The sequence below is a fragment of the Haliotis asinina genome, chromosome 5 (assembly GCF_037392515.1).
Source record: "Haliotis asinina isolate JCU_RB_2024 chromosome 5, JCU_Hal_asi_v2, whole genome shotgun sequence".
NCBI lineage: Eukaryota > Metazoa > Mollusca > Gastropoda > Lepetellida > Haliotidae > Haliotis > Haliotis asinina.
This window is the reverse complement of record NC_090284.1, coordinates 16,508,865-16,525,960: the sequence shown is the minus strand read 5'-3', so window position 1 is coordinate 16,525,960 and position 17,096 is coordinate 16,508,865. Positions and strand designations below refer to the sequence as shown.

The 17,096-nt window shown below is 42.1% G+C and overlaps 1 protein-coding gene and 1 long non-coding RNA gene across 2 annotated transcripts in view; both read left to right on the top strand.

The window, feature by feature from the left end:
- LOC137283747 (uncharacterized) overlaps nt 1–17,096 on the top strand; it is a 702,566-nt gene that overhangs the window by 478,755 nt on the left and 206,715 nt on the right. The gene's annotated exons all lie outside the window — the stretch shown is intronic.
- Nucleotides 3,082–15,243, top strand: LOC137284358 (uncharacterized). The gene is made up of 5 exons (XM_067816135.1): nt 3,082–3,232; nt 3,516–3,888; nt 8,838–8,966; nt 14,714–14,961; nt 15,072–15,243. Exons 1-4 carry the CDS (start codon nt 3,209–3,211, stop codon nt 14,794–14,796), a joined length of 609 nt encoding a protein of 202 aa, XP_067672236.1. The 5' UTR covers nt 3,082–3,208; the 3' UTR covers nt 14,797–14,961; nt 15,072–15,243.

Sequence of the window (17,096 nt, the reverse complement as noted above, 5' to 3'; positions counted from 1 at the left end):
CTGATGAACATGTCGGTGAATATGCACTTTTGCACATGAGATATATTAAGGTTACTTTATTAGCTTGATTTAGCGATTGAATTTTTCACTCATTATCGAAAGATGTAATTGTTGCTTGCATATTAATACATTTGTGACTGAACGTTTTACACATCACTGAATATGTATGAGCTTACGAAACTAACGTTTGGTATTAAGCAGACGTCAACAGAAGCATGCATAATATAAAGCTGAAGGTCATAGGTCATAAGACTATTTTTAATTTTCGATACGATCACTGTAGAGTATAATATCAAATCCTCCTTAATCCTACGGAAACCGTCTCAAAGACACCACTTAAACATGCATGAACACGACACACAAAAAATATCAAAGAGTTCGAGAGCTTGTGAATTTGTGCTTAGGAATTCACGACTCGTTTTGTCAGAAGACCAGGCTATGCTCGGCAGTCTCGAGAGCACAACGTTGTACGTATGTAAATCTAGAGTCAGTAGAGTAGGTCTTTTTCCATTCTTGCTCGTGCAACTTTATATTTTGACTTGTGATACTGTCAAAAGGGTGTATACACGTACATGATGTAGGAAAAACGTGAGTGAAAAACACCATCTTGAAATCAAGATATCTGAACGAACAAGGCCGTGAGTCAAGGTGTGTTTTTTCTTTCGTATCTGCGAAAATTATTTCCTAACGTTTAAAACCATTTCAGAAATTCGTCTTAAATCGTAGATCATTCACTAAATTTTCGGAAAACGCTATGATCCTGAAATTCGCGAGGCGCAAACTGTGTAATCAGCGACACATCCCACTGAATATCAGCAAGACACTTGACTTAGCGGCAGTGCCTTGAAGATCCGGGTTAGGTGTTTTCTTCATAACTCATGCTTGTCGTAAGAGACGACTAACGGGATCGGGTGGTCAGACTCGCTGACTTGTTTGACACATGTCATCGGTTCCCAGTTGCATGGGTCGATGCTCATGCTGTAGATCACTGGATTGTCTGGTTCAGACGTGATTGTTTCCTGACCACCGCCATATAGCTGAAATATTGCTAAGTGCGGCGTAAAACCGATCTCAGTCAGTCAATGAAAATCATGTCAACATATTTGAAAAAACTTTCCAGAAATTATTTTAAGTAATACCTCGTTCAATGCATTTTCAGAAAAGGTTAAGACTTTAGACTTCATGGTATGCAAGTGCCCGAATCAGCCATACATCTCCCACACTATCCGCATACCAGCAGTAAGAAACACGTATACTCCCTGTCTTTGTCACCTTGATATCGATAAGGTTGAATTTCGTGACTATGAAGTTTAACGCACTCACTTCATCAGTAACATACAATACGACAGTCATTACTAAGAATACGTCGTACAAGGTACATGCGTATATTTATACTGAAATCGTGAGTACAATGTATTACATTACATACCGTGTTGGTGTTAAGGGCGGGCGGTGGGATACAATGGAAAATGACCCGTTCAATGACAAGCTATATCAATGAAATGAGATAGGCATTGTGTGACATTGATGTAGATTGCTATTTAGGACATGGGTGCAACATCGACATATATCACGTTATGATAGTACTGTCTACGTCAGAGTTCTGGATTTGTATTAATAAACGTTGTCCTGCTTGCTTACAGTACTGTAATTTTATGCCGGTTTTGACAGTGTGTCGGATTAGTCAGGTGCCGGTATTGGCAGGTTCTACTGTATAGTTTGAGAGGTAATAAACCTGGAAAACCCTCAAGTTATTTCACACGACGAAGTATTGTTTTGTGTTGTTTTTCTCACAAATGAGTGTGATCTGACTGTTTAGAGATGCATATGGTTAAATGACAATCGGACAATCGGATATATCTAACATCACCTCCATTGCAATTCCGTTTGCTATTAAGTGATGTTGGCATTTCCGAAACAAATCAACATGAGGTGAATATAAGTACCGACAAGATATATTAAAGTTTGAAATTCTCAAGGAATTTGACGAACGTGTTTGTAAACCTGACCTTTGTCTTATATAAAGCCATATTTTAATTTGCGCAGTTACCACAGTTAGGTAAAACACAACCATATATGATGGTGGGTTCGAATCCTAGGTTCTCTCTGATTATGTTACAGTCCTTGAATAGCATTCTGCAGGTTTGTCGCTTCTATTGCTACGGTTTGAGTTTCTTCTGCCGAATTTGAACGAATATGTTCATCAAATACAATGTTAATAGCGCTATTTCCGAAGCGACGGGGTAGTATAATGGTTAATGCGTTCAGTTGTCACGCCGATGACATGGGTTTGATTCCCCACAAGGGCATATTATGTGTGAAGCACATTTGTGGTGGCCCCCGCTATGATATTGCTGAAGTATTGCCAACAGCGGCGTAAAACTAACTCACTCACTCACTAAATGTGACGTTTAGATCGCTCTTGTGGAGGTGATCGTTATGTTAATACGAAATTATTTTCATAACAACAATAAGAAGATGCACACCAGAACGTTTCACTTTAACAGTACATATCTCATGCCCCGTTTTCTGTTAGTCATAAGTGAATGGACAATACATTACGAGCAGTGGTTTCTGTGTCAAAACCATCCCAGGATAAAGTCGATTTAAGTGCCAGTGTTGGCACACTCGGCGGTCCTTATATAACACCATAAAACAGAAACAAAACCCATAGAGTTAACTATGTAGATCTACGAGCCCAGGCCTGACCAACAATCCTCTAGATCCCTGGAGCGCACTGAGTGGATTGGACAAGTCATGATACATGTTTATACCGCAGTCTTGAATCTGTCTGAGAATGATGTGCTGCACAACCTTTCAGTGTCACCGTCTCATCTAGTCTAATTTTGATCTGGGCTGAAATTAAAGAATGTACTGCAAGTGTTTCCCGGCATAGATACACCAGTACCGTATGCACTACCAGCAATTCATTTCGTGCATAACAATAACGTGGGGTTAGACTCTAGAGATTCACCAGACCCAGGTCTATACAACATCGCTGCCGATCGATTCCTCCGGCAACTACAAGCTGAGGGCAATCAGGATACCGTTCCATCGGAGCGCAACAACTAGCTGCTGGTTAGAGGGGAACAGTGGGCTAGTCTGGTAGGTCCCATGAACAGGTCTGTCCTCGGCCAGCCGTACCCCGTACTGACGTACCACCGTACCACCGTAATCTCGTACACTGAGGATAGGAGGCTGGAACATCATGTCGGAAGAGGTGGTCAATCAGGTGCTGTAATCATTTTGTTTTATCGATGTATCGATTATGACGAAGTAGAGATTTAACTTGACTACATGGTGCAATTACGTGATGACATTTGTAATGGTATTGAAGGCTCTAAAGGAAATCCCTTTGTAAACATAACAGTGATGAGTCGTTCGTGTTGTGTGGAACTAGAACTATCGCCATGCTTATCGTTCACGTCCTTTCATAAATGCCTATTTGTAATAATTGATCTTCGAATACACAGCCTTCTATGTTAAACGACCCTAACATGCGGTGATGCTTCTAGTCTGCTCCAGACGCGAGAAACCATCCCCGTATCTCGGACAGTGGTGTAGAGATGATGTTATCACCCGCCGACATCCAGTTCATGCCATGTGCTGGCATCAGAGACGACGTCAATCACAACACCGCCGACATCGCCCACGAGGCCCAGCCGATGGATTTGTGCGATGAGAAGGCATGCCTGCAGGTCGTGGAAAAGGGAGGAGTCTACTTCTCGCTAGATAATGCTCGATTAGGGCTTCTGAAACGTCTACAGCGGGAGGGACGCTGCACCAGGGTGAGGGTGGAGCAGGTGCCCCTCAAGAACGTGTCCCCGGGGGTGCAGGAAATGATGGCCGTACCGGTACAGCCTGTTCGCCAGCGAGGGAGACTGTATGGTAATGTATTGATAATGTTGGGTAAACATTACCACGTGCAGGGTAAACATCACTGAGGTATCTTCTAATCAATCTAAATATGTTTGTGCATGTAATGACCATACATATGTTGATATTTGGCTGTGTGTTTATTATTGAGTGTTCATTGCTATGACTAACTGTTTTGAATCATGGAATATCATCGTCTGATGTTTTTCCAAAATGTGCATGAGTGCGTTGGTGAGTGGAGCGAGGTGCATGGGTTAGTGTGCGTGCGTGCGTGCGTGCGTGAGTGAGTGAGTCGGTGAGTGAGAAAGTGAGTGAGTGAGTGAGTATAGCGGCCGGGCGTATATACTACGCATCAACAGTTTAGACTCACTTAATACATTCACTATATGTAATGTACATATACATAGTTACATCGAACATGAATTTATACAAACCTTGTGTAGACGGACTGCACGAGCATATACATATGCAAATATCATGCATGTGAAGAGCTGTCGTTTTTGTGTAAAGTTTTGTTGGGAATTCGCCAATTTTCACTGCGTTTCATCATTGACTATACTCATGACAACAATCTTTTCAACATTACAAATTGGTTTTACGATACATCAGTACTAGTGCATATGTAAACATCACATTTAGCAAAATATCGTTTAGAACATTTGACCGAAGTAAATGGCTACATTTACACAAGTGAGTCTAAGCTTTGGGTGGGTAGTATATATTCAGTGTATTCTTATTCACAATACACAAGCAATTTGACGATGGAGACATGCAGTGTATTCATGTCTGAAGTAGAACCCACATCCGGAGGGGCAATATATGTGAGTAGCAGCTAGTACCACAGCAGAATTAGCATGTGAGAGGAGATGCCGTAGCGTAGCTCTTAAAAGCATTTGTTCGTTACACCGACACTTACAGCTTGATTGACCTCATGGGTGCAAAGTGGAGCCAGTGTCTAGTGTCCCCTGGCGTTGTTGGAATATTGCCGTAAAACGTCCCAAACGTGCTCAACAACACCAGATTATACTGGCGTTTAAGAAATTGTTGCTTCAGTGTGGTTTTTGACAGATCAATACGGACGCTTTTAACGTTTCTTAAACCTCAAGATGGAGTTATTCAGCCGCTTATTTTACTCTAAAATCTGCAAAATGAGGTATATTTGTCTACAGCGATATTTAGATTAATATCTTTCTTTTTGCCTTCAAGTGCATGTCTTCAAACGAATGTTTGTAGATAATACCTTCAGCATTGCATGCCATTTGATATAAAATGGAGTCTGTATGATATGGTTGTTGTGATAAATGCTTTACTCCTGGTGCTCAAGACCATTATCTCTGGACTAAGCCTTTGTCTGTGACCAGGGTCGCTGGGTGGAATGTTGCCAGCTGTTGCAGTTATCTGCCTCGGTGTCTCATGCCGGCAGATTAGACTGATTGATATTATTTATGTCACGTCACTCATTCCGGCAGGTCAGACATTATTGGCAGGACCATAATAGACAAATAAGTCATTCTTGCAGGTCAGGCATTAATGGCAGGAACATTATCTACAGATCAGTCATTCCTGCAGGTCACGCAATCATGGCAGGAACATAATAGACAGAACAGTCATTCCTGCAGGCCAAACAATAGTGGCAGGAACATAATCTACAGATCAGTCATTCCTGCAGGTCAAGCAATAGTGGCAGGAACATAATCTACGGATTAGTCATTCCTGCAGGCCAAGCAATAGTGGCAGGAACATAATCTACAGATCAGTCATTCCTGCAGGTCAAGCAATAGTGGCAGGAGCATAATCTACAGACCAGCAATCCTGCAGGTCAAGCAATAGTGGCAGGAACATAATCTACAGATCAGTTATTCCTGCAGGTGAAACAATATCGGCAGGAACATAATCTGCAGATTATTCATTCAGAAGTTCAGACATTATTAGCAGGGCAGGCATTATAGGAGGTCACACATTGCTAAAGTTTAGCATGTATTATTAGCAGGTTACAAAGGACACGCATTCCTGGCACTGGCACTTTATTTGGAGGATATACATTATCGGCAGATCACAGGTTTTTGTACAGGTCACATTACCCCAACGGTACACAACCGACAGGTCAGATCAGACACTAATGACAGGTTAAGCATGATCAATGGATCGCACCTGACTATTGTTGAATCCCATGAGTAATGGAGTACAATAGATTACGTGCACACACAACAACATGAGCACTGTCTAACCTAGCGTTTATAGATTAATGAAACGATGCATGTAAACTCATGTGGTGATTACCGGGTGATTGACAAGAGGCTGTCGCTAAAGCACAGCCATACCGTAGAAAGCGTTTGAAAGTCTTGTATCAGCAGGGAACTCTTCAGGTGCAACTTGCGTCATTTACGTCAACTGAAGAATGACATGCATTAGCGTTATCGGCGTGATAAATGGGGCGTTACGTGCACGATAACATAACGTTCTGATACCATGTGGGTGGTCAGGTGGACTCGTTGTTAATGTACTCACCTTTCACACTGAAGGTATGATTTCGATTCCCCAGCGGTGTTCCCATCATATGACATGGATGCTGCGCAATAAACGTGAACACAGAAAGAGAGAGTGAGTGAGTGAGAGAGATAGAGAGAAAGAGAGAGACGGAGAGAGAGACGGGGAAGGGGGGGAGGGGGGCGGCGTGCTGTTATGAACATTTGGATATACCATTCACTGTATAATTATTTATGTTCTTTAAAGTTCATTCCGCGTCATGAAGTAAAAAAATGACTCAGTGAGTGAGTTTGGTTGTACGTCGTTTCCAGCAACGTTCCAGGGCACGGTAGAATAGGCCTTCAGCAACCAACGCTTGTCGTAAAGGGCGACTAAAGGGATCGGCCTCGGGTGGTCAGGCTCATCGACTTGGTTGGCACATGTCATCGGTTCCCAGTTGGGCAGATTGATGCTCATGCTGTTGATCCCTGGATTGTCTGGTCCAGACTCGATTATTCACAGACCACCGTCATATAGCCGGAATATTGCTGAGTGCGGAGTAAAACTAAACTCACTCACTCATTGACGAAACCGGCTCATCGTTGTGACTATATTTAACCATTAATCTATCATTAAGGCTCTACCCGGAAATACCCTTAAGATAACACCCGTAATTGATAGGGGTTCAAAAACAGCAGTGATTCGGAATTAGACAATCGGCTCTGGTTTTATGAGAGAATTGTCAAAGATCTAGAAAAGGATTTGTCGTCCCCATTTGATTACTATATATCAGCTTAGCAGCTGTTTATCTACATTTCTGTTTTCCTGTCCTAAACATTCAGTTGTCTTGAAAGTATATGTCGGTGTAGAGACAGTGTATTGAAAACTCCAGCCAGTTGTTGGGCATCACTTACTCATTAAACATACTGACAACATGTGTTATCGCCTAAATGAAAAACATGTTTCATTTGAAAGACATCCAAAGTAAGTAGGTAGGTAGCAGTGGTCATGTCTGTCGTAGAGGCGGGTTGGTGGGGTAACCTAGGACCCGATTCGATTCCCCACACGGGTACAATGTGTGACGTCACTTCTGGTGTCCCCCGCCGTTATATAGTCATCGTGTCCCAGTTGTGTAAATCAGTGCTCTTGTTGTTGAGACCTTGATCGTCGTTACAGACTGCAGCTGTATAGAAGCTTATAGCGATTGCGGTGTAAACAAACGAAAGTAAACACGGTAGGGTTGGTGACGTTTTAGGGCAAAACATCGTAACTTAACATACCATCAAGAGTTCTCTCCCTTCCCGAAACATTATCAGTTCAAAATACAGGAGGCTTCAAATACATGGAATGCTCTTGACCTTATACTGACTCCTATTACCCGGTACTTTATCTCGATGTCTAGTGTTTTTACATCTTATCACCATGTCAACATTTCACGTGAAATGAACAACCATGCATATTTCGTTGCACGGTTTGCTTCTAACAGTTCACGAAAATGTGAATATTAACACTGATTTCGGAGCTAGCTATCACTGTTCCTGTTCGCAAATGCACGTGTTATATAGAGTGATGTATTATGAAAGATACCAGCAAGCAAGTTTTTATCTGTCTTGTGATAAATGTGGACCTTAGTCTGGGGTAAATGAGATAAAACAAAATGACAGGCGTCGTTGTTACTCAGATGCCTATCACTATCACGCGAGAAAAAAAGACAACGTGAATGGCTGCACAGACAACCTAGATTGCACCATAACAGGAAAGTATTTTTTTTCGAACTATAGGCGGTACAGCAAACCGTCAAACAAAACAATATCATTATTAATATTTACATGATGACTTCGTGTTATGTTGCACACGCATATGAATGACAACCTTTCTCTTTTCACACCGCCACAAAAGTACGTGAAAATAATTTGATATGATAAGGCCAGTTACAAAGTCCTTAATTGCACGCCGTATAAACATGCTCTGAGTGCATAAAGCATAGGCATTACAACTTTAGTTAACTCAAGCTGCCGCTAAAGGCGCAAGAAAGTTAAAACTGACTTATCCCACCAGGTACCCATTCACCGCTGAGTGAAAAAAGTTTGATCAAACCTACTTGTCTAAGGGGAGACCACAAGTGTCACATTACTGGGGGTTTGGGGTGGGGGTGGGGGTGGGGGTTGGGGGTGTAGGACTGTGGTCCAAGGAACTCATGGGCGCACTGCTGCCAAACACTGTTACCCATCCAGAGACACACCGTGACCAACGCTGCTCGACTTCAACTGCTTTATGACCTGCCTTCCCTGCATAAGGTCACACACTACATAACCTCATAATGTCCCCATCGAAAGGGTTGCTATGGAAAATGTTTCCGATACCTAATCAGTGTAAAAAGGGAAAGTTATTTGCAGATTTGTAGACAGATTTCGGCATTAAGGGGATTCCACATTTATACCGTTTTGCGAAGACCAAATTAACCATCAAATTCCCCATGCACATTTATACTGCAGGTAAAGGCCCACTGAAACTACTGAACATCCTACACCTGGAGAGGAGGACGTCCCTCACAAGCGTCAACAGCGCCATCACGGACGACGACACCGACGATTCCGATTTCCAAGTCACAGACAGTGAATGTGGTAAGCCAAGCGAACATAGACAATCTCTTTATGTTGTTATTACCGAGAGGCTATCAATACGAAAAAGGTCGCTGGCTGGACTTTGACTCCTATGAATAACTGCTGTCAATACACTTCTTTGATATGTGCGTAATGCTTAAAGTGACAATTTATCATTGGCTACCATATTTATTTAACCTGTGATTTACATCGCTGATGAAACATGTCAAGTTTTCGAGGTGCATAAATCAAGTTCGTGTCCTGGCGCAAGGTTCGAATTTCAGATTTGCTATTTGATTTTGACCCGTGCTTCATCAGCGCCATATTATACTCTCACCTTGTTTGTACGAAAGTCATACACAACTTCAGATTTCACAACGTAGGCTTTCCTTACACATTAAACGGGCGGTGGGGGTAGCCTAGCGGGCAAAGCTTTCACTCATCACGGGTTCGATTCCAAACATGGATACAGTGATCTCTGGTTTCCCCGAAGTCATATTGCTGGAATATTGCTAAATGAGGCGTGATATTAGACGCACTCACACACTAACCTGACACACTGTCACGTGATTTACCTAACGCTTAACGTTAGGACGATTCCAACCCACTCTCTGTAAGTAATGCAGGTGCATCTAACTCAGCTTGGATGAAAAGTTTGATAGTGAATGACCTGTGTTTGTGACATGACCAAGTGACCACACTGACCGGTTGCTTCCATTAACCCTTCAGTACTTTCACCAGCAGCACATCACGTTTAAACAGTATCTTCATCAACATGCATGATAAAGTATCTCTACCATGGACACAGACCCCGCACCACATAGTATCTTTATCACGCACACATGCAAGGCATCAAACAAACTACAAATACACAGATAAGGGAGAAACGTCATCAGTGCACACGGCAAATCTGCATGCATCACACCTACATCCAGGCTGAAGGGGTGGTAGGGGAGAGGGGAAAGCGTTCGCACGTTACAACGAAGATCCGGTTCGATTCCTCACATGGGTACCATATGTGAAGCCAATTTCTGGTGACTCCGTGGTGTTTCCAGACGTGTGATAAATACGACGTAAAAGCTTACTCGTTCATTGCAGGCAGGATAACAAAAGGTACCATCTATAATTTTTTTGTTACCGGACCTGTGAAGGTCCTTGGTAGAAAAGGCCTTCAGCAACCCATGCTCCCATAAAAGGCAACTATGCTTGTCGTAAGAGGCGACTAACGGGATCGGGTGTTCAGCTAGCTGACTTGGTTGACTGTGTCATCGGTTCCCAATTGCGGCGTAAAAGTAGACTCACACCTACAAGTAACAATGTGTGTCTTTGTACTAGCTTGGATCAATTATGATGCTCATGCTGTCGATCACTGCGTTGTCTGACTTGGTTGACTGTGTCATCGGTTCCCAATTGCGGCGTAAAAGTAGACTCACACCTACAAGTAACAATGTGTGTCTTTGTACTAGCTTGGATCAATTATGATGCTCATGCTGTCGATCACTGCGTTGTCTGACCCAGACTCGATTATTCACAGACCGCCGCCATATAGCTGGAATATTGCTGCGTGCGGCCTAAAACTAAACTGACTCACTCACTTTTGTTACGACCACCACGAACGCCGCCCCTCAAGTTATAACATTTGGTTAAGGCATCATTCGACAGAAATCATAGAACTCTAGCATAATGATGGCCTTTCTGTAGATTTGCCAATGACCTCGAATTGTGTAGTATGTCTTAAGCAATACAGTGCCAAAATATTTCAGTTTAAGGTTTAGTGATCACGACGCTGAAAAGGAGGCTATTCCAATGAAAAATGCGAACACCGATCGATGATTCTGTGATTCTGTTGCTTTTAGATTCAAAATTAAAGAGCACCGGGTGGAGAATCTTTTCTGGGCTTAGAATGAACATGACTCCTCTGAAGACAACCGCCAAAACGACTCTTTCAAGCCCTACATTTCTTTTAATACTGACAATGGGACTGCAGTTATGCTATGATTCTACACAGCAGTCATTTCTGACCAGCTGAGAAATGAATTTGTCAGAGACCTACTTACGAAGGAATAAAACGATCAGTTTGAATCAGCTATCCTGATGCATGCATCGTATAACGATATCGCTAATTTCATGATCACACAAAAACAACCCCGGTGCCCGGTGTGCTGCTCAGTTACACTGATTTGAAAATAGTCTATTTGCGGTGGTTGCCTTAGAATCGTGTATATTTCCATCGTGTCTACAAAAAGCCCTTTACAGTAACTGTTGCTTCTCAGAATGCCTGGTGATCGACAATGATCCGGGAAACAGGAGGCTGTGGTCGGCTCGGTGTCGGAGTACACCGTATCTGAGCGAGGTGTATATATTCATCAGTAGCTTGGCATCTCACTGGTTAGCTTTGTAAAACCGGTAGTGGTCCAAGCTAGTACATAGACACACACTGTTACATGTAGGTGATGATTTCCAAGTGGGGACTAACGTTTCCCAGAAATCGACTGTCAACTTCAGTGTGAAACACACAATAAACAAATGGGATACCATTAAAAGTGTTTTCTGAAAATGACTAAAATACAAATCAAAGCAAATTACGGCAAGAGTTTCAATGACAACTAAGAATTCAAATCTAAGCAAATTACGCCAAGAGTTTCAATGGCAATACAACAAAAGACAGAACACATTCACTGGGAGTACATATACATTCTAGCAACTGGCGATAGTGTTACAAATGTTCCTATGTCGCATCATTGATGAATTTAATCGTTTATTTTACAGTTAGTTCATTCTTAAAGGTCAAACTAATTAATAGCGCATCCACCTGCCTCTGACAATCCTGGATTGAAGATGGTATGCTCCAGAGCAACCATCCAATGTCAGCTTAGTTCACTCTACCCAATTCTTCCTACAGGACACGTTTCTCGATAGTGATAGGTGGTTATTGACTGCCACGGAAGTCACTTATTCGTTCAAGAATGTCCCAGACAGATTCGATGGTGAGACGTGTGGGCTGAGAGACGTTCTCCAACAAGTGCGTTATTATTCTAGAACACGAAAGCACGTCAACGACAGTGCGGAAATGTCGCTATGTGTGCCTCAATAATGTTGACATGAATCTACGATACAATTCATCTAGCTGACCTGTGATCAAACTTCCGTTATAGTCCAGTGTTGGGAATGACTGAACGAATGGGTGACTTAATATTTAACGTCACATCGGCAATATTGCAGCCATGTCGTGACGAGAACATACTTGACATAGAAATGGAACATACGTATATTATAAAAAAACTGTCGAGAAAGGACGGTAAAACAATTAGAATATCCCCGTTAGAATTTAAAACTGGCATGAGAGGTTAAAAGTAATGGCACTATTTGGACGGTTGACTGTAGATCGTCAGCAACTGAAGCACCATACTAAGGGCTGTTGGGAATGTAGGGTGAGATGTCCTGAGAAACGATACAGGCACACCTGTCAAATATAGGATCACTCTCTTCCGGGACGTTCTATAATGTTAGGGGTTATTCTGTCTGCTCCATATACGCCCTGACCAGTCGTGATTCCCAGTCTAGCACAACACTTAACAGAATTTAAACAATGCAACATATTTAAAACAACACACTTGCACTCCCACATATCGACAACAACAACAACAACAACAACAACACCACCAACAACAACACCAACAACAACAACTCACGAATGCTCGTCTCTTCCACTGCTATGATCTTGAACGTTATTTCACAGCTCATTCTACACCACATTTCACATTACCTCGCCCCTCATTGGTGCACGGCCCATGTAAATGTAGGCAACGAGTAGCTACAACCAACCCTCCTGTCGCTTTCAATCGAAGCGTGTATTATACAACACATTTTATCATTATGGAGTCGGTTTATGAATTCGTGGAAACCTTGCCAGAACATACAAACGCAATGGATGTATATTCGTGGTCGATATCGTTGCCTCCGATTTTCATTCCATAATCACTGGCCAGAGAAGCGTCGTAAAATTTCAACAGCAAGCTGAAATTTGATTCCAAACACACGTTACACATGTTACAGTTGGAAGCATTGCAAAATAAGGTCCCATGCTCTTATGCTAATGACTTGGCCTTTCAATACGCTCCTTAAGAAATAAAAGCTTCCCCTTGATATGTAATAGCTTAGTGTAACCGACCAGTGTTTAAGTCTGATTTTTATTTGATTCAGATCCGACACTATGCCAGGTTTCAGAGACATCAGGTCTCAGTCCGGCTTCAACTTCCTCATGTCCCCTTTGATCAATTTATCCAGTCATGAAACTTGATCGATATCAGAATCTATAATTATATTACATCTGACAGTTCTATAAATTGGTACAGGTACATAATTGTGCGTTGATGTTATATTATATGGAGTTATAGCTCATAGAAACGCATGGGGCTGCAAACAAAGAAAGCAATCAGCTGATATCGATATTCAAAACTGATAAGTATGACAACGTCCAGTTCTTGTCGTGTTTTGATCTTGTTGATAGTGGCCAATTTGTAAATATGCGCCAAATGCATGGAAGTGGGAACGTGCTGCATGAATTAATACATTGAACAAAATGCCATTCAAATTAAATCTTGATGTAACCTTTCAATCGTTCGTGTACAGAAGCAGAATATTTTCCATGATCAATTGTTCCATTTGCAGTTGCTAATGGAATGGTGGGATGGAATGATGCTTGAACTGCTTTGAACAAGACGAGCCTGTGTAACACACATGGATCACGAAACTAATACAACAAAATTGTCGTAAACTGGGGTTCAAGTGTAATATTTCTCTCATGACTAAAAATATATTTCTGATCAGTGAACGTCATTTCAAATTAAATAGTGCTCTGACGCTTTAAGGAGTACCGACAGCGTGAAGTGTCTATAAAATCCTTTAATATGTTATTAGAAACTTCAATGGCGGTGGCGGTGGATGTTTTACGACGCCTTAAACAATAGTCCTGCAACATAACTGCATGAGACTAAACATATTGGAGTTTTAGTGACTCTCGTAGAGCTAGAATATTGTGGGTGCTTCTTTAAAGAACAAACACATCAACAGCCAAACGTAAATGAACGTCTACAACTGATAGCATTTATTGTGAGGCATTTGCGATCATGGTAAACTCGTATGAGAAATGCTTGATCGTTTTAACAGTAGAACACAGTCGGGAAATGTTTTATTCCATTTTATGTTCGGATTTGCAGAACAGATTTTTATTCATCGATAACCTAAAACTATGTAATAGAGGTCGTAAAATGAGCTATGAGAGGGCAGTATTGGCATGGATAGCTATGCTTTCGTGTTTCCAGATGGTCATAAACGTCCTCATCATTGACACAGATAATGACGATATTCGCTGAAATGATTTTGCCATTTTGCCATTTTGCCAAATTAATCAATAACGTATGGGGTAAGGGGTATAAAATGGCTTCACACAACATCAGCAATGGTCCTGCACTATCACTACGGGATACAAGAAATTAAGTTTACCCACCTGGGGACCCGAAGCCATGCATTCGTGTGAACGCTTTAAACAGTAGTAGTCCCATCTCCCTTATTGTGGGCAGTCATCATCCCATATGCCATATGACTTTGCCGTTTAGCGCTACTCTCAGCAATATTCAATATGACGGCGGTCTACAAATAATCGGGCCTGGACCAGATAATTCTGTGATCAACATCGTGAGTACCGATCTGGGGGACATATGACTCGCGCGTCATGGTAGTATTTGACTGAGGCATTCTATTTACAGACTGGAGCGCCGATGTTCGTGATAGCTCCAGCATGATGTCTTCAGGGGACGACACAGAAGCTGAGGGAGACAATATACTGTAAACACGCTGCCTGGTAGATGTTCTAATGCTCGAGTATGTTGCTGGAGGACTACCGAGCAACTCCTGAGTCGGGGTGAAGCTGCAGCTGAATGTGTGTCCCAAGGGGATCCCTGATGCTGGAAGAATAGACGTGCCTTAGAGGGATCCCAGGTTATTGCATGACCAGGTCCCACTTGCACAAAGCGATCTTAGCGCTACAATGATTGTAACCCCCATTCTCCAGCATAGGCTTAAGATAGTTGTAGCACTAAAATCGCTTTGTGCAAGTAGGCCCAGTTGACGAGACTAAGTATCAGGTAGACCTCCAGCCCTCTGACAGAATGTCGGAAGAAAATGGCTTTTCTAATTTGTGCTTGGTTGATGGGGAGCGGTTTTATGGTACCATTTTCGCTATCGTTCGAATCAATATAGGTTCTTTTATTTACGGAATAAACGATAAATAATCGGAGCATATTGTTACTCATCCAGTTATGTGGGGAGTTTAACGTGTTGTTTTCTAGAAGACTGTCCAGTTTGTTTATGTCGGGGTGGGGGTCGGGCTGTGGGTTGTGTGTAGCGTGAGAATGGGACTGGTAGTCAGGACAGATTGGAAATCCCGCCATAACATTTTGGATCATTAGTATAATTGCTGGGATATATTGCTTCCAGCACACGTTGTGGCATCCGTCACCAATGATGTAAGGGAATCCAAAGCCCCGCTACAGTCTGTTTCACTCAAAAGCGACCGATGAATTGATAGGTCGAAAACTAATAAACATAGCATACTCAGTGAAACGCTGGTCTTAATCAGAACTTCACGCCAACTCTGTGAGTTTTTTGAAGAATATTTTACTTTACAATGTGAAATATGAAAGGTTGTTTTACAAACTATCATAAAAATATTGACACAGTTCACTGTTTATTACGATGGAGGAGCGCAGAGAAAGGGACAGCCAGGTGTGCGAGAAAGCAAAGAGACAGCACAACAAAGGTTAATGAATAAATAACTTTCACAGCACTTGTGCACGTGCTTCCCAAACATCCGGCTGAGCCTTTCTCTGCACTCCTCCGTCGTAATAAACAGCGAACCGTGTCGATATTTTAATGATCATTTACTTAACAACTTTCTTATTATTAAGACAATAATTCTGCAAAAACCTCACAGAGTTGGTATGATGTTTTGATTATGATCAGCGTTTCATAGAGTATATATGTTATACTTATTTGCTTTCAAGTCACATTGTAATTCATCGGTCAGCTTTTGAGCCAAACGGACTGTATGCTCAGTGTATATATGAACATTCACCTTTTTGGTTAGCTGATATAGGCTCCTGAACACTGAATGGTACACACACGTATTGTTTCGGATATGTCAGTAAATTCAGAGTAACTTCGCAAAAGGTCGGTGTACGGCGGCCACTGATATTCCCTATTGACGCAACCATGTTTCGACTTCTCCAAGACGCCAAGCCATAGTCCGTTAAGTTGCTGAATGTAGCGTGTAGTAGCAACTAAATGTAAACACTTGTGGCTTTCCAGTACTTCCATGACTGGCCATACTTATTGTCGTAACTGGGGTTTTGGTCTTTGTGACCCCTTAGTAAACCCTTAGTAAACCCTTAGTTACCGGTTACCTGCTACGACGGCCGTTCCGTATTGTCGGGGCTGATATAAGCTCAAGTTACACGCTCGTTTTGGTCCGTCCAAGCTGCTTCACCCAGGAGTGAGAAGCCTGTCGACCCGGACTGTACTGGCACTCTGGTACTGGCATGCAATGAATGACTCGACACAAGGTTCTATTCTCACATAGGTTTACCCCATCCCTCTCTTCATTACAAGGTGACGAGGCCTGGACAGGATAAGGTAAACTCTTTACCTTATCTGCAACTGATCGATCGCAATGCGGACGTTCTACTGACTGTGCAACGCGCACCACTTTTTAGTGCTGGTTTATTTTTAAAGTGTTCTAGCCTGCTCTATCCTTGTCACTCTATCCTATACAACTGCAATCCCTCCGATTCGTTAAAAGTCATTCCATGGTCTCATGTCGTGCCTCGTGATCGGAAATATTCCTCGATCTGTTTAATTACTACTTCAAGAAGCCTATTTGTTACTGACATTTCCCGCTCTTTATTACCAAGCAGTAATAGCATTGATTTTGTGACCAAATGACCGTAAATCTTAATAATAGATTTGTAATACTCTCTTTATGAATTTATAAAGGATGCAATTTTCACCTCATAAAATTGTCCACTCACATGACTTTAGTTATTAGGACCTGGCATATTATTTTGTCAAAACAGGTTATTTCATCATTTAAAG

Coding starts and splice junctions, on each gene's coding strand:
- LOC137284358 (XM_067816135.1), top strand. CDS start 3,209: ATGTCGGAAGAGGTGGTCAATCAG. Junction 3,233..3,515: donor CGGAAGAGGTGGTCAATCAG/GTGCTGTAATCA, acceptor TGATGCTTCTAG/TCTGCTCCAGACGCGAGAAA. Junction 8,967..14,713: donor AGTCACAGACAGTGAATGTG/GTAAGCCAAGCG, acceptor TTCTATTTACAG/ACTGGAGCGCCGATGTTCGT.